General features: G+C 45.4%; 1 protein-coding gene across 6 annotated transcripts in view; it reads left to right on the forward strand.

The window, feature by feature from the left end:
• Positions 1-16,901, forward strand: part of LOC135895917 (uncharacterized) — a 40,549-nt gene extending 23,648 nt beyond the window's left edge. For 4 of the 6 annotated variants that reach the window (XM_065424166.1, XM_065424172.1, XM_065424169.1 and 1 more), the window contains 4 exons: positions 863-904; positions 4,586-4,639; positions 10,761-10,895; positions 16,372-16,901. In XM_065424166.1, coding sequence (XP_065280238.1) covers positions 863-904; positions 4,586-4,639; positions 10,761-10,895; positions 16,372-16,467 — 327 coding nt within the window. In that variant the 3' untranslated portion in view covers positions 16,468-16,901. The remainder of the gene's footprint in view (positions 1-862; positions 905-4,585; positions 4,640-10,760; positions 10,896-16,371) is intronic. The other 2 variants (XM_065424168.1, XM_065424170.1) reach the window with 1 other exon arrangement.
• Positions 16,902-21,173: the final 4,272 nt, after the last annotated feature.

Genomic DNA, 21,173 nt, shown 5'->3' on the forward strand with positions numbered 1-21,173 from the left:
AAACAAACTCGACCGCACTCCGCAATGCCGGCATGTCTAGGGGACAAGCGCACGGCCGCAAGGCAGTGTCTCCGCGCCTTGCGCCTGCCGCCCCTCGCGAGAATTCGCGTTTTGCACATTCAAGACACGCGCGCCAGTACCCGCTTACTTGTGTCACTTACATTGATCCCCCGTGACTCGTACTCACTGCCTCAAAGTAGTTAAATATTTTATTGTGATAGCATTTATAAGCCCACTAAAAACTAATTTACGCCGTCGTCGTCGCCGAGGCCGTGATGTTCCGCAGAAGATTACGATAAGAGCGTGGCCGCGTGCCGTATGCTGTAGGTGATAAGGAAAGCGTGCGGGTGTGGCCGAGAAAAATGGTGCCTTCGTGCAGTGGCGCCTTCTCGCCCGCGCAAGGCAAGAGGGCGGAGGGGTTGTCCTCCGTTTTCTCACGTGCTCCTAGAGAGGTGGGATGGAGAAAGAAGGAAATGTGCGCGCTAGGAGCGGGCACGCTGGCGCGCAACATCTGACTGGCAGCAGTGCAGCCCTGTCTTGGAGGTAAACTGCGGTGGGCTCAGAGGCTATAGGCTACCGAAGATGGCTGATGGCGTCGTGTGCGCTGTGCTTTTGCGCGCTGACTTCCCGTTGCAGTGCGAGGCAGCAGGAAGGGGGCATTCGCTCGCCACTGGTGCCGCTCTCTATCATACCAGCACACTACCAGCGAGTGTCTTCGGTTATCGAGTGAGATGAGTTCATGTTTCACTGTGCGAGCATGGCACCGAGCTTGTTGATTTAGTTAGTGCGCGAAAGCGAGGACATCAATTCAGCCTTTTGCAAGAACATAATTTATCAACTTTTGCAACCTTTGTCGTTACAGTATCTAAAGAATAATCCCCCAAGCGACACCGTAACGGCTGGGGTAAGTCTGAAAGCGCTGATCTTAGTGTACTAAGCTAATTCATACTCGCATAAATAATATCCACTGACAGCAATGCTCAAAGACAAGTTCGGTGACTTTTTTTCACCATATCAAGGTAATGAAATATTTGGGTTCCCGATAGCCCCCTGTCACGCATCTGACAGTAAAATTGTTCCGCAAATAGCAAAACAACTTTAAGTAAGCACAAAAGCGCTACAACGAAACCTACACCTGACCAAGCCCGCGAATGAACCCCTTGGTGTGACGTCACGAGAGGCACGCTAGTGGGGAAGGCGCGCAAGGCATGCCGGTGTCGCTCGTGCGGCAAACAAAAGCGGCGAAGAGCAGACGCTGCACCACCTCTTTGGATCTGCCATGCAATGACAGCTACAATTCCGACAAAATTCAAGAGCCACGAATTGCCGTTCGCATTAGACCCGCCACCACGAAAACCAGTGCCCATGCATAGAGGGCTGCACTCTCAACACCGAGGGCAGCCCTAACCCCTGATTTTACGTGTGCTGCTTTCTATTTGAGGTGTTTTGCCCATCCATATGGAAGTGTTTCGCATGCTCACTATAAAATAGTGTACAGCACTGCCTTCCACATTTGTATCCCGCAAAAACACTGCTGATATTCCAAACCACCGACCGGTGCATTTGTTTACATGGACAGGTACCGCAACCACTAGTCGTTCGTTGGGGATATAATGCTAGCCGCCCATCAGTGACATCAATTCATGCCAGAACATAGCAAAACATGCCAATGTTGTTCATGTAACCCACATTGAATCACTCTGAGAGCACTGACATGAGTGACGACACACCTTCGAAAACTGCGAGCGGGAGACCGTAGTACGGGAGCGTTGTTATGCTGCGTACTTATTGCTCTTCTTATTTTCTTCATGCACACATTTATTGTGTTTCATAAAGTAGACATAGATGAGGACATTGCGCGCATTTCTCGCGCAGTTTTCTCGCGCAAACGCCGATGCCAGTATTGACACCGTTGGCAGCTGAACCAGGTGGTTGTTTACGCTGCTGTATCGAAGGGGCCTACGCTCGCGGCCCATTTCGGATACGAGGGAAACAGTGCTCCTCAGAAGCCAAATAATGACTCAACATAGCAATACTTAAAAGATGCACCCACGTGAGTAGTCACATTTAGGCTAGGGAAGTGACGGCGAATGCTGGGTGGCAGCCTTCGAGAACAGCAACGTACTGATGTTGATAGCTCGCCGTGTCGCTGCCTGTAACTTTTTGTGTGCGCACTGTGCGAAATGAAGAATAGTTTATTGCAAATCCGCATGGTCAAAAGTTAACTACACAAGCAGTTTTCTACATCGTAATGGCTTAATTGGCTTCAGGCCGGTCGCTGAAGTACGCCACCAGTTGTCGCACGAACTCGGCGGGTGTGACAGGCTTAATCTCGACTGAACGCGATCGATATCGGCTCTACTGTGAGTGCGACGGTGAGAGCTGAAATTCTTGCAGGCAACAACGCAGCACCACTTGTCTCCCATCTCTTACCCGTGCACGTAGAATGTACTTCTTTCGCGACAGCAACTTCTCACACCAAACACTAGCTCACTGTCACTAATTTACTGCTACAATTCATTGCCAGCATGTTCTGCGTACATCGCCTTTTGCGTCATAACACAATGTGGCCAGCAGCTGAGGAGCAGGCAAGGAATGTGGTACGATGGAATGAACGAAATTTATTTGTAAAACATCTGCGCACATTTAAAGCCTGATGTTTTCAAGAAATGACGGAAGCGTGCAGAAAAAAAGCACTGAGCAGAATGCATTCAGATTCGTTGAGCTCCAAAAATAACCGCAGTGGTCTTTAAGATAAGGTGTGTTGCTTAATATTTTTTTATACTTGCAGAATGAATCCTCACCGACTCATGTCACATTTTATTTTTGGCGTGCATAGCGTTCCTCTACATCTTCTTACCTTGGTTTCAAGTAGTTACTAAAAAGCTCAAGTGCTCACTTTTAACAACCCCAATACCGTTGTCGGGGATGTGCTTAATTTTTTTCGTCCATGCCCTGACTATAGGGTTGTGTAAGCTCTTTTATCGAAAAAAAGTTCACTTAAGAACCACTATTGCTGTATTAGTAACAGTTGTAGATATTTTCACTTTCTACCAGCAATAGGTTTTGCGTAGTTTCGCAAAGGACTCCTATATATACGTCTGCTTCTTTCTCCGGAATCCCTCAGCATACCACTGTAGCTCACAATGCTGAAGAACTTCACAGTAGGAAGCCGCGTAGCACTCGTCGCTAAGAATTCGTTCGCATGGTGTGCAGCCTCTGCCAGTGGGAATTATAAGTTCCGAACGTTCTCTTCAAAAGGTTTCGCCAAATCCCCTCTTGATGTTGAAGCAGATCACGCTGCAAGAGAAAGAACGTAGGCTTAGCCCATCACTGGCGCGACTGCGCAGCCTTTGCTCCAAACTTTGAAGCAGTGAACCTTTTCGGGCAGCTTGCATAGTTTTGGTGTTCATTTTGTTTAGCTCATATTCTGACCCCTTTCCTAGCGCGAGAAGAAAATTGTACCAAATTTACCGGAAATTTTTTCCCTCAGTCTGCAAGCTTTCTTATTCTGAATAGCACAGCATCATCATTTCAATTCAATAGGGTTTCTTTATTTCACCAATTGCGTAAGAATATAGCTTGAAGAAGGGTGCACTGCATTGTCCTGGTGTCTTGCAAAAAGACGTCTCGCACGGCTAGATGCACTATGAAAAACAGACAATACGAAGAAAAAATAACCTAAACGTTGCAAAAACATGCATATGAATAGCAGCCATATACTTTTACGCAGCTCCTAAAGCACTTAGTAAGCAGTCTTCGTATGGTAGACTTACGGTCAGCCGCTAGGTGCTCCGGGCCATCAGACTCATCAGGTCAGAACACGGCACTTTCCGCTTCCGAGCGAAACCCGACAGAGCTGTTGTCTAAAGAGGAATCGTCAAAATAATTTCTTTTACGCGCGCTTTGATTGTCTCGCTTTGAGGAGGCAGCCATGCTTTACGCATGGTTGTCTGAGATGGCAATATAATTAAAGGCATAACATGGACAAGTGTGGTCACCAAGTGTCAGGAATAGCAACTAAAGGTTATAGGACGAGTATAGTCGTCACAGATTCACTGTGTGAGAAATGTTTGTTTATGACGACCATAGTCGTCATCCCTTATATTGGTACAAAAAAAATTTCATGACTATACTCGTCAACGTGAGGTGCAGGGCTAGCAAAGTCGTATAATACGTAAGATGCTGTTTCATTATGCCTCATTCTTGTGGGTTACGAAGATGAATTTTTGTTTACAGAATGCTTCAAGCAGTCAATAAAGTATAAATTTAGATGGCTCTTCTAAACGATTCTCCGTCATTTTCTTTTGAGTATTGCTTTGCAGAACAAAGTTTTTTTTGCTTAATCATTCAGAGTTCCAACATGCCTAAAGAATGAATGATCAGTGTTTCAAACGTACAGCAGCTTTGGTAGCTTTCTTTTGGAGCAGTGCAAACAATAGCTCACATATACAACTCCAACTTTATAGGACCACCAAGCCGGGCAGACATTATTGTGCTTGCAAGAAAAAAAGACTCGGTCATTAAAAAATTCAACAAAGATGCGTGCTCACTAGACAACATTGCGTACTGTTTTCTCATGCAGGAGGCTCTTTTAATGCTGTTTTTAATTGGAACTACCATCGCCACTGCCATTAAGGTGAGTCTGCATGACGGACAATGTTATGTTTTTTGCAATGTGCAATGCAGACAGGGGACTGCACTATATGGCAACATTCACTCAACCGAGGTAGATATAAAGCATCGTGACATGCGAAATAACTAAGCTAAAAAAAAGCACGTATACATTGTGCAATTCAGACACGGAACAAAATGTTGGAAAAGACAGGGTAAATGCTACCGAGCTTTAATGCCCCTTTTATGCCGCGTTACCTTATATCAAAGTGAATGCCGCGTTACCTTATATCAAAGCTTATATCAAAGTGAAGTCATTGGAAAAATGCCGACTCAAAAGCGTATCATATAGTGCATGTTCCGTTCGTGTCTCTCTAGGCTTTCTTTTTGAATATGTTGCGCTAAAACACCAAAAATTACGTCCTACAACTTTTGAAGATGTAAAAAACACATGAAATTAGTAGAAAGTGTTCATACTGGAGTACAAGCTCTAACTCGCGCCTCGGCGTTGGTGTTCATTAGATTAAGCGAGCGAATGACGTCGTAGCGACATCCGCTACGACGTGCGTGTGCACATTCACAACGCCCTTTGATCGCTACAGGTTCTTACGGCTGCCGTTTGGAATTTCTTCAGCGTGCGAGATCTTCCCCAGAACGTTAACAGTTTTTGAACACCTGACAGGAGTACGCGTATACATTGACGACAATCTGCCCTTGTGGGGCTCGACAGAGCAGCATGATTTAAGCCGTACTAAAGCGAGCGGAGCAAGCTCATCATCACCATCATCAGCCTGATTACGCCCACCGCAGGGCAAGGACCTCTACTATACTTCTCCAACTACCCCGGTCATGTACTAATTGTGGCCATGTCGTCCCTGAAAACTTCTTAATCTCATCCACCCACCTATCTGCCGCCTCCTGCTACGCTTCCCTTCCCTTGGAATCCAGTCCGTAACCCTTAATGACCATCGGTTATCTTCTTTCCTCATTACATGTCCTGCCCATGCCCATTTCTTTTTCTTGATCTCAACTAAGATGTCAATCACTCGAGTTTGTTCCCTCAACGAATCTGCCCATTTCTTATTCCTTAACGTTACACTCGTCATTATTTTTTCCATAGTTCATTGCGTCGTCCTCAATTTAAATAACACCCTTTTCGTAAGCCTCCAGGTTTCTGCCCCGTTGGTGAGTACTGGTAAGACACAGCTATTATACACTTTTTTCTTGAGGGATAATGCCAACCTGCTGTTCATGATCTCAGAATGCCTGCCAAATGCACCCCAGCCCTTTCTTATTCTTCAGATTATTTCCGTCTCATGATCCGGATCCACGGTCACTACCTGCCCTAAGTAGATGTATTCCCTTACCACTTCCAGTCCCCCGCTACCTATTGTAAATTGCTGTTCTCTTCCGAGACTGTTACACATTACTTTAGTTTTTTGCAGATTAATTTTTAGACCCACTCTTTTGCTTTGCCTCTCCAGGTAAGTGAGCATGCATTGCAATTGGTCCCCTGAGTTACTAAGCAAGGCAATATCATCAGTGAGTCACAACCTATTAAGGTATTCTCCATTAACTCTTATCCACAATTCTTCCCAGTCCAGGTCTCTGAAGACCTCCTGTAAACACGCTGTGAATACCATTGGAGAGATCGTATCTCCATGCCTGTCGCCTTTCATTATTGGGATTTTGTTTTCTTACTTTGTGGAGGACTACGGTGGCTGTGGAGCCGCTGTAGATATCTTTCAGTATATTTACATACGGCTCGTCTACACCCTGATTGGGTAATACCTCCATGACTGCTGTGGTTTCGACAGAATCTAACGCTTTCTCGTAATCAATGAAAGCTATATATAACGGTTGGTTATATTCCGCTCATTTCTCTATCCCCTGATTGATAGTGTGAATATGGTCTATTATTGAGTAGCCTTTAAGGAATCTTGCCTGGTCCTTTGCTTGACAGAAGTCTAAGGTGTTCCTGATTCTATTTGCGATTACCTTAGCAAATAGTTAGAAGGCAACGGACAGTAAGCTGATCGGTCTATAATTTTTCAAGTCTTTGACGCCCCCTTTCTTATGGATTAGGATTATGTTAGCGTTCTTCCAAGATTCCGGTACGTTCGAGGTCATAAGGCATTGCGTATACAGGGTGGCCAGTTATTCTAGAACAATGTGCCCACCATCGTTCAGCAAATCTCCTGTTACCTGATCCTCCCCAGCTGCCTTCCCCCTTTGAATAGCTCCCAAGGATTTCTGTACTTCTTCCGGCGTTACTTGTGGGATTTCGAATTCCTCTAGACTATTCTCTTTCCATTATCATTGTGGGTGCCACTGCTACTGTATAAATCTCTATAGAACTCCTGAGCCATTTGAACTATCTTATCCATAGTAGTAATGATATTGTCCCATTTGTCTCTTAACGCATACATGATTCTTCCCTATTCCTAGTTTCTTCTTCACTGCTTTTAGGCTTCCTCCGTTCCTGAGAGCTTGCTCAATTCTATCCATGTTGTACTTCTTCACGTCAGCTATCTTACGCTTGTTGATTAACTTGAAAAGTTCTGCCAATTCTATTCTAGCTGTAGCGCTAGAGGCTTTCATACATTGACGTTGTTTATTCAGATGTTTCGTCTCTTGCGAAGGCTTCCCGATATCCTGTCTGACAATGTTACCCCCGACTTCTATTGCACACTCCTTAATGATGTCGATGAGGTTTTCGTTCGTTGCTTCAACACTAAGGTCCTCCTCCTGAGTTAAAGCCGATTACCTGTTCTGTAGCTTGATCCGGAATTGCTCTATTTTCGCTCTTACCGCTAACTCAATGATCGGCTTCTTATGTACCAGTTTCTTCCGTTCCCTCCGTTCCGGAACAAGCTGGTTGATGCTTCATGCGTAAAAATGTGTACTTTGTTAGAAACAGATAACATTTTTCGGGAAAGGGAGCAGCGAGAGTGGTGTTCACCGTTAATCGAGGGCATACACGTTATACCACCTCAGAAGGATAAGCAGACGGTTCGCAGAATGTTGGGCGTCGTCAATTATTTTCGCATATATGTACCCTAGCCCAGTGCCAAGGCATCATTACTTCATTGCGTTATGAAGGAAAGCGTGCTGTTCCAATGAAGGAAAGCGTGCTGCATGAGTGGGCTCCGATCTGCCAAGTACTGATAAACACATTGCTACTAGCGCTTTTCGATTGAAGGAAAGAAACTAAGGTAATAATAGACGCCTCGAGAACCGGCATTGTCACCGCCTGACTGCAAAAACACGGAAAATGGCGCCTGCATGGTCACGTAAGCATCGTGTGTTCTGAGCGAGAAGGACACGCGCTATGCTCTAATTGAAAAAGATGTGCTCGCTATAGTTTTTGAGGAAAATGACGAGAACTGAAGTTTCATCAGTTTGTGTACGGCTGCAGGATCCTGGTCGAAACTGATCACAGGCCTCTGATTTCTATCGCCCCAAAATGGGTTGCGTAAATGCCACCAAGGCTGCTACCATTTTACTTACATCCTTTCAAATACGATTTTATCTTGCCGTTCATCTCTGGGAAAGACTTGTTTCTTGCACACATCCTGTCCCTTGCTGCCACGCTGCCTGGGTGCGCTGAAGAAACGTGGATGACCAAGCAATTCCAGCGGTCTTGTCTTGTAAGCAAACCAACAAAGCAATGACTGCAAGAAGAAGCGCGCACAGATCCGTATTTAAGCAGCATTGTAGAACAAATAAACAAAGGTGCGACCATCAAAGGGGAATTAGAGCCGTTCACATCAGACTTATCGGCAGTGGATGGCGTACTGCTAAAGTGAAGCAAGATTGTCGTAGCCAAAGCCATGAGCACAAATTGCGCGGCGGATACACGAGGGTCACATGGAACCGAACAAATGCAAGGCTAGGCCACGTAGGCTGTTTTTTTGGCCAGGACTAGGCAGTGATAATAAGAACTTGGTATGAACGTGCTATGTGTGTAGGAAATACAGCTACAGCCAAGTGAGCGAACACCTGCTTCTATGGCCTACACCCGAACGAGCATGGTACCACCTCGAAATTGACCTGTTCCAGTTTGCAGGGATCTCGTACGTGGTAATCTATGACGATCAATCGAACTTCCCAGAGGTTGAAAGGTTTGTGGGACTAACAGGCACGGAAATGATTTTAAAGATATCTTTCATCTTCCCTCGCTATGGCATTCCTGCGCATGTCTACACTGAGAACGTGTTCTAATTCGCTTCGCATGACTTCGCTGCCATCGCAAGAAGGTACGACCTAATTTCCCGCGCTCAAACGGCCAAGGCGAAAAGGGCGTGCAGATTGTTAAATGACTTCTCAAGAAAACTACGGAGTGTGGTGAGGATTTATGGTTGGGCCTTTTGGCTTATTCATTTTTTACCTTAGAATGTGGAAGGTGCCCCGGAGAGCTGCTGCAATGTTGTCGTCTTCGGACAACTGTTGCCGAGTTCATCACAAACCTAGAACGCCGACGATCACCCATTCACGACGAGATCACTGCATTGCACGACAAGGGGTGCCTGGGAGAGACTGGCGGACGGCAAGGCTTTAACGACGATGGTTTGCCGACGCCAGCTTAAGCACGATCGGAATACGACAGCGTTGTGATTTTAGGATTGCGGACACGAAATGACGTCAATACAGCGATGAAAGCAGTAAACTGACGACGGCATGACAAGAGTTGGCTGACCACGTCACAATTTAGACGATGGAACGACCACGTCGGCATCACTGCGACGGTGTGAGAACGAATGCGTGAAGGCAGCTGTAGGACCCCGAAGCGTTGACAACCATTGCATCACGAAGATGGTATGACAGAGATTGCATGACTCCATTGGAAAGGCCTTGCAACTGCATCATGATTGCGGTATTACCGCGAATGCATGACGACTGTATAACGACGACCGCGCGACGACGACGGCATGAACAAAAATCGCACAACAAAGGTGAAATTCTGACGATGCCACGACAATGATAGCAGCATGGCCTTGAGGAAACACCTAGTTGCTCTAACTATAAGACTTCTTAAGGCACCACGTCATCACAGAAGGCATGATTGCGACGGCACGGCAAGAGCCAAATGGTAAAGCCGGAATGACGACAATTCAACGACTAAGGCAGTAACACGGCCATGAGCAAATTCGTTGTGGTCCATGCTACAAGAGGGCCCTCTAAAGGGCCCCTCTTCAGGTCACATAGCAAATTTTGGTTATACGCTCGAAATGGGGGGGGGGGGAGGGGGAGGGCTACGTGCCCTTTAAGGAACCTTCTACCGCAAAAATTGATCAAATTAGTTTATGAATAGCCGAAATATATATATCTCAGGAGGCAAGCGGAAACAGTATTGTAAATTTAACATCACTCGCAGACAGCTGAAAGATTCAAAATGAGACAAAATGCGGCAGTGCGAAGGCGGATGTAATCGCACCGGCCAAGACAAAAGGATGCGATGAGAACCTCGCAGATTGGGGTGACCAACAAACCCTTTTTACTAGCTACCCAAATCTGCAACTAACTAACAAAACCGTTCTTTCGTTCGTTACGTAAAAAGTGGCAGCAATTTATTCGCACGCACTGTACAACACGTCGCTGCAAACTGATCCATATCTATTATTTGTGTCGGTAACCTTGCCCCAGCGAAAGCAAGCACGCTTATTTAAACACGTAAATGCGCAATCATAGTTACATCTCAGCACCATATTCTCTACAGCTATGATACACGTGGAAACCAGTGTGATTCAAGGCGCAGTGTGTTGGGCCATATCATACAGTCAACGAGGTTTTGCAAGTAAACCAAAATACGCAGAAAGCTGACCTTTCTTTCAAGGAGTGTCGGTTCGAGGTTCCTGCGGGCAGCATCAGCTTATACAGAATTGTAGTGCTTGCCTGCGGTGTTGTTTGGTTTCACTTCATCCACGTTCATGCTACCAAGAATGTCCCATCACTGTAAGTTGGAGCATGACAGCTGCTTTTTGTGCGTAATACATAGCTGCTAAAAAAAGCACGGGCATTCTTGAAAGCTACGTCGGCGGGTCAAAATTTTCAGTAAAAATATTGCACTCGCGCTTCTGCAGCTTTCTTTATTTCTGTTACTTCTACTTGCGCCAAATCTATTTTTTTCTCGTCTCATGGCGCAGGGCGTATTGTTGTTTCTCATTCACGACTACTACGAAGGCGTCAAGCAGCAAGGAACGCTAACTTCTAACGGCCTTGAGGACACCTTTGAGAAGGAGGAACCTGGCCTGCCGGCTACCCCACAGCAAGTCCCACAGGTATTTCACATGTTTTCAGCAAAGGTGCAAGTAACAGTGCCGGCAATTAACAGCCAACGAGCAGGGTCGCAAAGTGGAAGATGTTTTTTAGTGGCAATGAGGTTGCGCTGCTAAGCCCATGGTCGTGGGCTAGACTCCCAGCTTCTTTTTTATAGCCGAACACGAGATATTGCTGTAGATTTCCCAAGTGCCACCTGTGGCAGGTGCCTACATTTCACAAAGTGTTTGTAGTAAAAGAAAGCACCAACGCACACGTGCCATACATTGCACAGCTTCTGCTTTCTACGTGTCACATATTGCGACTGAATATTCACTAATTTGTGACGGAATTTTTGTGTGCCTGTTTTCAGCTTGCAGTCAAAAGAGGCGCTTGTGCTTTAGGTCTTTTGGCATTTACCCTCTTGTTAATCTCCTAAACTTGGTTATCCCCTTCCCCCTAAAAAAATCGAATCATGTTTCGATGAGATATGAATGTGCATAGCGTTTCTATCCCGACAGCAAATATACGAATGGTGGGGACATATTGACGCCGTTGGCGTCGTAGCCATGGCCGTCCTCGCGGTGTTCCCATAACAGCACACGCCATAGCCTCGTATATAAAGAACGAAGCTATGCACATGCACGACTCGCGCGTGGAAGGTTATAGACAGTCCCCAGAAATGTGGAATGCGTTTGGCTGGAGTGGCAGCGCCGTGAACGTTATATGTGCCTCGCTGGAGAAGCCAGTGCAGCGTTCCTATGTCCGCTGCTGGCATGAATCATCATCATCAGCACGAATAGGCCTTTTCGGTCATTCGTCTCTGACAGCCCCCGACTGCCCTGTAGGCAATGCTTTCGCCTCGTCTGCGTGGCAGTACATGACTGTCAGAGAGGCACAATCGAAGAGACCCAGCGGTGTAGGCACGCGCACTATATAAGCGCACATAGCATAACTGCTGAGTTGCTGTGTGTATACCGGGTATTTATGCGGTGTTTTTCAGGAATCTTTAAAGGTCATCTGTGACAGATAGCGCAGTTACAATCTTTGAGCTGGATGGACCAAACAGATGGACATTATCCATTATCTGGGCTATGGAATCAAGTGTACAACTGAATGATTAACAACAATTTACTAAATATAGTTTCAACGAATGAGTTTGCAGCACACAGTGTTACTTATCAATTCTAGACTGCGAGTTCACAAGGTATACAAAATTAGAATGAATTGTGAGTTTGGCACCCGTCTCGAGATATTAATTCCCGAATCTGAAAAAAAAAATAAATTACGGGGTTTACGTGCCAAAACCACGATCTGAAAATGAGGCACGCCGGAGTAGGGTATTCCGGAAAGCCAGATATACCTGGCTTTTTTTTTTTTAACGCGAACCTAAATCTAAGTACATGGGTGTTTTCGCCCTTCGCGCCCATCGAAATGCGGCCGCCATGGCTGAGATTCGATCCCACGACCTCGTGCTCAGCAGCCTAACACCATAACCAGTAAGCAACCACGGTGGGTTGGCCGAACTTTGCGGATAAATACATTGGCGGTGTGGTTACTTTTGTGCTTCAATGCATAAAATGGCATTTTCTTAAACAAGTAAGTAAAACGTCTGTGCATTTTTACAGCAAGTTTCAGGGTGCATATTGCGATAATGATGTCATCTACCTAATTCTCTAAGTGGATGTGCAGTGCTGTTCACGAGCTAGAATTTGTAAATCGCAATATGTGACATACGTTGATTAGGTAAAAATGATTTGTCAATTTTAATAATTAGTGTATCAGAAACTTTTATTTCTTGTTCAAACAATGTCCGCCCTTTCCAGTACGCCAGCTCAAGGACTGAAATAGCGCTATCCACCACAGATATTTTTTTTTCCGAATTGCTGAAGCTCTTTTCAGAAAACCTGGAATTTAAACATCCAGCTATCATCACATGTTACATTGGGCGCTGACTGACGCTGAGCAACGGTTTTCCGTCAGTCTCGTATCGTGCGCCATCGAGGTACGACGCCCACAATGCCACTGGCGACGCTTATCACACCAGCGTCGTAAGGCGCCTGGAAGCTGCCTGGGTGCTGTTTCTTTGCCCTAGCAGAATTTGCATTTTCTCCTGCGTCGTTCCGAGATGTCGCAGCAGAATACACTTAGAACACCATCCGAAGACTTCAAGTGCAACGCTATACTTCGCTACCACTCGCAATGCTTCGCCTTTCGGGTGAAACTGCGACATTATTTGACAAATAGTTGGCGCTGACGTAGTTCCTGGTCGTTCTCTATAGTGCTTGAAAGACTTCGAGTGCGGATTTGTGCACTTCTGCCTGGTATTATTGCGACCAAGTCCGCACGATTCGTTTAGCTGTCGGTCACCTTTGTGGCAGGTGCAGTAGGTGAGTTTTTTTATAGGTGGAATCATCGTAGTCCTGCGAGTCATATAGGCTTCGTGGCCTACTTACATGTGGATTTGTGCGGGTCCTCGCTATTGTCGTAGTACAAAGCGTTACGGCGCGAGCCCGTCGCGCAATGATTTGACTTGGTCATCACAACCTCTGCCAGGGAGGAGGAAGCGTTGGCCCCAGCGAATAAATAGTATTTTAGCGCTTCGTGGTACATTTATTATTGAAAGATGTTCGGCTGTTGAAGTTCACACCTACAAAGCGCTGCTCGAGACAATGGAATGAGTATATGCTACCTTGTTTTACTTTTCAGCTTGGACATGCTGATAAGCTGTCTATGTGCGCAGACGGTTAAACCACACGTATAGTCTTCCTCATAAATACAGTTGCAACTGTATGGTTCGCGGCATGAGGAAAGCGTTGAACATTTGAGACAAGTGTTTAGTAACTGCACGTGCTAAAAACGTATGATGCCTTCGAGGCTGCGATTGGGTGCACATGGCGTGTTGTAATGGTATAAATGGGTCAACAACACGAAAAACCGGAACCTCCCTGAACGGGAGCTATCGATGGTATGCGTAGCACTGTATGGCCCTCGGCGTCGTGAGTAACGCGTTATAGGGGTAATGATCTGTGGGGCGGGGGTTATGCTGAAGTAGTACGTGGTACTTACTTATGTATGCGTAAGGTGTATGAGCAGAGAAATGTGCGTACTTACATTGCCGAGGGCACAATTCCGCATCAAGCATCCCACCACATGACGCTACACTTCGACAGTTCCCTTTCAGGGAAGTTCCTGATAAATAGTTTGCATGATGCCCGGCGCGACGTTACCAACGCGCTGATGACGTCACACGCATCGAAGTGGGGATGGCGGCGCATCCCCACTTGATGCGTAATCAATGCACAAATGGCGCATCCTCTCGTTCTGGGTAACCTTTAGTCACGTTCCACTCGCACTGGTCGGGTGTTCACCAGGGCGTCCCACATCGCTTGCTATTTTCCTTTTAGTACAGGTGAAGGCAACTATCGACAAGATTTAACGCCTCTTCGTATGGCGCATAGGTCACAGAAAGCGGACGTGCTCGTATAATGCTTTGGGCCGGCACGCCTAATGCTAACGCCTAGAACGGGTCGTTTGTCAGGTACTCCCGATGGCAACTATCAAGCACGGGCTTAAATACTTAAAGTGCACGTCGTTGCTTTGTATAGAGAAATGGATTTTCTGGCTTCACATGGAACTTTCCGACTGACTCGCCACATAAGGCTACGCAATAAATGTCAAGCGAAGCCAATAGCACAACGTAAAACACCAGTGAAAGATACACCGGCTGCACAAACGGTTGCTACAACCACATTGCAGAGTAACTGAAAGTTTGGTCTCTCAGTCGGTTTATATAGCCCTGGGTTAGAGAATAACGCAATAGATGGTTACCGGCGGTAACGTGACATCGGCAAGGTCTTAATAAATGAGTTGTTCCTGAGGATCGGTTAGAGTGCTTCGTGTCTAACAAATGTCCAAGGGAGACTCTCTTCCCCCGAGCGACTTATAAATAAAGTTTTATTTTCCCATTACAATAAAAAAACTTTGATTTATCGCTGTTGTTTCTTTAGCTCATGTTCGGCGGATCAGGATACGCTGACAGCCACCGACACTTTTTTCACTAAGCTTAAGTTTAACCTGAACATTTACACTGAAATGCAAATTACAATCACGTAATTTGATAAAGGAAGTTTTCGTTCATTTGGATTAAATTTCCTTGCAGTCAAACAACTTAATATATTGTTACGCATGAAGAAAACGAAGACCAGTGAACGTGCTTGCGGTCCCGATTGGAGGAAGGACGAAGAGGACGACCCTCAGTTGATAAACCAGCTGACCGCTCTTGCGCTCACCTTCGCGACTTAAGGTAAACGGTCCCCTTCATCCGTAAGGGTTACAAACGGTCTCCTTCGCACGCAACAAAGTGGTGGAGGTGCGGGGTACCGCTCACAACAACGGAACCATCACTGCAGCAGCTTCGTCAAAGCCGTCGACTTGCCGGCCTCCCGCCATCAGCCGTGACCATCTTCGACATGCCAGAAGAAGGAGCCACTCCGAGGGCAGCGCCTAGCAGTCTTTGTTGCGTGCGAAGGAGACCGTTTGTAACCATTACAGATGAAGGGGACGGTTTACTTTAGGTCGAGAAGATGAGCGCAAGAGCGGTCAGCTGGTTTATCAACTGAGCGTTGTCCTCTTCTTCCTTCCTCCACTCGGGACCGCAAGCACGTTCACTGGTCTTCGTTTTCATCATGCGTAACAATATGTTGGCAGGTTCAAGATTTGGGCGGATCACTTGTAGTAGTTAATCAATAGACGCATGTAAGAGAGTTCCTCATGAGCGAAGGGTGTTGCCAGAGCCGCACGTGCAGCATTGGGTATTGACGAACGTCTTTTTTGCCTAAAAGAGATGTAGTACAGAGAAGGGACATCAACAAATGCAGCAGTTTTAGTTAGCATTGCGTAGGTCATGAATGACTCTTGCTGAAACTTCAATAGAAGGTTCTCCTTGAATCTGCTTTCCTCACTTCTGAAAAAATAACATAAATGAAACTATTTTCGTATAAAAGGAGTAAGGTTACCTGCATACAACACAGGAAATCACGACGCTTTACCAGCACCTTTAAGCTTGCTTTCGTCGTGAAAAAGATAAAGCTTTATGACGTAGTTACGAGGCATTCCTTATGTAGGGAAGAAATAAGACTCTCAGTATAAGCGCAGAAACAGTGCGCGAAAATTTCCTTCATTATACCATCGTAATCCTAGAGGCATATCGAAGCACATATTCGTTCTATATACAGAAACCTTGCTAGTCGCAGTGTAGGTAACGATTTCTTGAACGTGCGCAGAGGTAGACATGTCTTGATTAAATTAAGAAGAATATTCATTCTCTTAACAGTACAAGACAAATATTAGGCGGTAACGTGTTCTTTCTTTTTTTGTGTGTGTGTGTGGCGGCGGCGCCGGCGTTAAAAAGGTAACATACTCGACTGAACAACCATAAAAACTGCCGCTTTAATACAATGCATCCTGACCCATAATTATCATGGCGCGCGCTTGTAGCCGATACCGGGCGTCTACTACCCAGCCGGCGGAATGCTCCTACTGGGAGCCCCGATGCCGACGGGAGGACCTGCGGCCGCGCCTGCGCAGCGATGATGACGCCTGTAGGCGCGCCACGGACCAAGAGGGGCGCGCGAAAAACCAGGCGAAAAGGAGAAGAAGAAGCATCGTCGTGCTGTCGCATCTGTGCACGTGCGACATAAGACAGTGTGCTCAGCCACGTGAATTCTTTTTTTGGGGTGGGGGGGGGGACTGTATTTCTGCGGTCGTAAATAACAATAATTCCTCGTCGTACAATCATTCACACTATATAGTATTGGCGCAAACGAAACACAATTCAATAGACCCCCACTTTTCTTTTTTTTTTGTATGCCAATGCCAGAGAAAAATAATTCCCTGACAAACGCTATGCATATGTAGCATGTCAGCTTACTTGCTTCGAGCCCTCAAAACTCCACCTGTGCGATACCAAAATGGAACCAAGTTAGTATGGTTCACCCTCCCTTTGAATAAATGTAGGCGTTTTTGAAGGTGAGCTTTCTTTGCCTCTTGCCCGATGTTGCATCTCAGCATCCTTGCATTCCCCAAGCAGAAAGAAAATATCAGCTTCGCGAATCGCCGCTCCATTTCCCTTACGTGGGGCCTGGTAAAACTAGTTAAACATGCTGCGCTCAGTTGGTTTTAAGACCACCTAGAGGGTCAACGCGTATTCACGCAATTCGTTTTCCTTCAACTCGAAGGGACACTGAAACGCTTTTTATCAACGTCCGGAAATGCACATGAAGTTAAAATAGATAACTTCAGAAATAATTTCCAGCAAGAAGTACTTAAACGCGTGGAGCAGAAGTGTAGTTATTGGCAACCGAAGATCGCATTTGATGCCCTTCGAAGTGCTCCCGCTCTTTCTTCAATGCCCAGCACTGCAAATGTTACGGCGAAACGTGAGTGAAACATATTCCATACCATCGGAAGTGGGGGATGCTTCGGGGGTGAGGATGCTTTGGAGGTGAGGACTATGTGGAACGATGCGATATCATGGGCGTAATATTGCGACCGATTTGACGATTGTGACTGGCCGCGATACAATCAGATTCCGTATTCGAGGCGCTCAGGGGAGACGACGGTAATAAAAGCGCACTTCATGCAGTGGGGCCGACATGTGCTGATGTGAACTCAGATGTTTAACATGCTCCTCCATGGAGTGGGATTCGTTAACTAGAGCCGTGCAACTAATGTCAAATAAACCTTTTTTCCTTCATTCGTACTTTGGCCGTATTCGTCGATGGGCTCAGTGGATTACTTTGCCCTAACGCCACCCATACCTGCAACAAGATTTTAAAAAGGTTTCAAAAGAGATGCTAAAGTATATGATTCAAAAAATAGTTCCCCGTCCTGCTTGAAACAAATGCGATATCATAAAGATAAAATATACTTTTATAATGCATGTAAAATAGGTGTATTATAAGAATACGTCCTTTGAATTGTAATCGTAGTAAATCAGATCTATGACACTTGGCCCTTTCATTTTCAACGAAATACATATATTAGATGTCTCTATATGCATAACGTAGTTGCCCTTGTACAGTGAAATACAACACAATACCACATAGTACAATTGCTAATGCAAAGATCAATGAGATTTTTACAGACCAGTAATTTAATCTTGATCTGCAGAGCTTGGCGGAGCCCGAGAAATGTACGACAAGGTCGTTGGAGACGCTCAGCTTAGGTGTTCGGCGAAAAGCGTTCTTAGTTTATTAGCCCGACTTACAAGGGTGGGGTATTTTTTAGTTTCCAGATGCAAATAAACTATTTGGTTCATTGGACATTGAAATGGCCTGATTAAAACATTGTTTCTTCATGGTATTAGTTTATAGCGAATTTCCGATAGCCCACGCGTGAAGCTTCGAAGTGTTTGCTAAGCAATAGAGTCATCAGCAAGGGTAACAATGCGCGCACTGGAGTCTTTACAATATACTTAGGTACATGCAATAAATATTATTTATAGGAATCACCTTTGAAAGGCGCTTCTACATTATCTTCAAGAGAGTACGTTCATTTGTGATTACTACTGCCTGTTCTCAATGTTTTGATAATGACGATGGGAGGGAAAGAAGCGGACCACTGAAGCCATCAGGTTACAATCTGCCAAATAATTTTCAAATATCTATTCAGTTCTGTCGAATACCATGGAGAAATGTATAACAATGTTTGGCATTAATTTCTTTAAATGAAAGCCTTCACTGTGGTGTTATTTTATTCTGCATCAGCATAGCAATATTTGTGTGCGTGTTGTGGCAAAAGGCGAAATATGGCCCTTAATAAAGGAGTCTTCTTTGCTGAAGAAGAGGACTCTTGTGACGAGACTCTCTAAGAAAAAAAATGCGCGAACAGAAACATGTCGGCAAATAAAAAAAAAGTTATTGACGCTCTTTCACAACAGCATTACTTTTGCATACAGCATTTTTCGAGAAAAGCTTGTATAACGAGATGTTAGATGGTGGTATAGTATATATACAAGAACGTCAAGCGCATGTTTTATGGGCCGTATTTTAAGTCCAGTCCAACAATATCTCAGCCTAAACTGTTCTATAAGAGTAAAGGGATAGCAACGCTATCCCACAGGGAATACATGCAATATTCTATAAAGATACACCGTACGTACGAATACGATGGGTGGTGAGAAAATTGCCGGGACAGGTGCTCCTCTAGAATTGCTTATGTGAAACATTATTAGGCACTATCTGTTGGGCTATTTCGTATGACATCCTTATTTGAAAACTACGCGCGATTACATTTCACACGGACATGTCCGCACAAAGTGAAATGGAAGGCCTTATTCAGGCATTGTAGAGACGTTGATCCAATGCCACCGTGGATGCGCGGCGGTGAGCTTTCTCGTTCTTTCTTTTAAAGCAAAGGTGGAACACACGAGGCCAAGTGCTTGTCCTCGTCTATGCCATGCACCTACATAATATATTGCCCATTCATTAAAAAACGATTATTGAGTATTAAATACGCAATTGAAATTAACAATCGTTTGAGGTAGACATTAAAAAGATTTCACTGCTTTTGGGGTTTATTTGAATCCGCAGCAATAATTCTCACCAGTCTTGCATGCAGTTACGTTATTTAATACTCTGTACCGCTGCCTTTCAGTGTGTAATGAATGCCATGTCACGCCGATACGCTATTGCCAGTCGCAACGTTAAAAAGGTGAGATCGCAAAGTTAAAGAAATAAAACATATGCAAGACGCGAAACAAGGGCGTTATATAGTAAAAGTGTTGTAAACGTTTCTATTGGAATTCTGCAATCAGCCCTCCGTGATAGGTCAAAAACTTTTTCGCCCCCCTTCCTTCGCCTGTGCAGTCACGCGACGCCACGCAAAGCTCGATAGCTCCCCATCTGATATGACGTGTACACTCTGATTTTCATTATGTATCATTGGACTGAACAAAAGAAAAGTAGCTATTTCTGATTCGACGCCTTCTTGCCCTTAGTCCTCTGCTATTGGCTTAAAGATTTCGGGCTGCACCCACTTCACCTGCCTGTCACGCGACGTCATAAAACCGCAAAAACTCATCGCGTCAAAGTGACGTGTTCGCGTTAAAGATGCATTAATATGCCAAACAAAACTGAATTTTTCTCTGAATAGCCGCAGGCTGCCCCGTTGCGAAAGGAATAAAAGATGGCTGCCGTCGGTAGCTCAGGCGATAGCTACTCGCACATGCCATAGCGCATGGGTTTATTTGCGTGCAATAAAACTTTTTGCGAGGCCGTGTAACGTTTTCGAGCGCTTTCGACCCGTTTACGACCACGTTCATCCTATTTTTCTTTGCTGAAGATCCTTTTTAGCGGTAATGTCAACCTTCCGCTGCATGTCACCACGATTTTCGGCAAGCTACCGCAAGATAAGTAGGGAAAAACGGACCAATCACACACGCCGGCACCACCCTCTTCATACGGTTATCGATTTTCAACGCACTGACTCGGCCCCATCGTATCCCTCTCCACTTGAGCGTGCTCCTCGACTGTTATCAGCCAATAAGACAAGACAAGCCGCTCAGGTTAGGCAATGATATTCGCTTTTAAAGCAAACAATAGTTACCGCCTATCAACGAGGAGAGCATTTGATTGGTCTCTTTAGACAACCCTGCGGGTCACCACCCTATGGTTGCGTCGGCGGTTGCGTAATTTTGACGTCAGGAGATTGGAATTAAAACACATTGGAATCATTTTATGTTATACGGCCCCAAGACTTGCCACAAAGGTTGGAAATATTTCGCAGAGTGCAGCGCTTAGTGCTCGCCTCCGTCTTTCTTTTCCTTCAGCTTTGTCCCAATCCTATTCTTTTTTTTTTGTCGCTGTTCGGTAGTAAACTGCACTGAAAACACCACATCCAGTAGACCTGCTGAACAAGTGTGTAGTTTTGTTACTTCCTAAAAACCCTTCCCGCTTGCTCATACGCACACACGCATTTTACTCTATGCGGAATATTCCGCGAGCATGGAGTTATTTTCCTTGTAACACATTTCATTCAACCCGAAATCGCGCATGCTCTGCTTTCAGGATCTCTACATAGTAGGCGCGTGGGCTGTAGTTTCTTGTTATAAATTTACGACGCTATGTAGGAGTACAAAACCAAGATCTTTCAGCTGCTTTCTAGGGCCATTAGCAAGCACGCCTTAATCATTATTCCAATCTATATTGCTCAGCCGGTCGTGTGAGTATAAGGGCGCAAATTAGTCATCAAGAAATCCGCCAGATTGCGCCGGAAGTTTGTCGTGCACTTGGGCACTA

Source organism: Dermacentor albipictus, chromosome 2 (assembly GCF_038994185.2).
Source record: "Dermacentor albipictus isolate Rhodes 1998 colony chromosome 2, USDA_Dalb.pri_finalv2, whole genome shotgun sequence".
NCBI lineage: Eukaryota > Metazoa > Arthropoda > Arachnida > Ixodida > Ixodidae > Dermacentor > Dermacentor albipictus.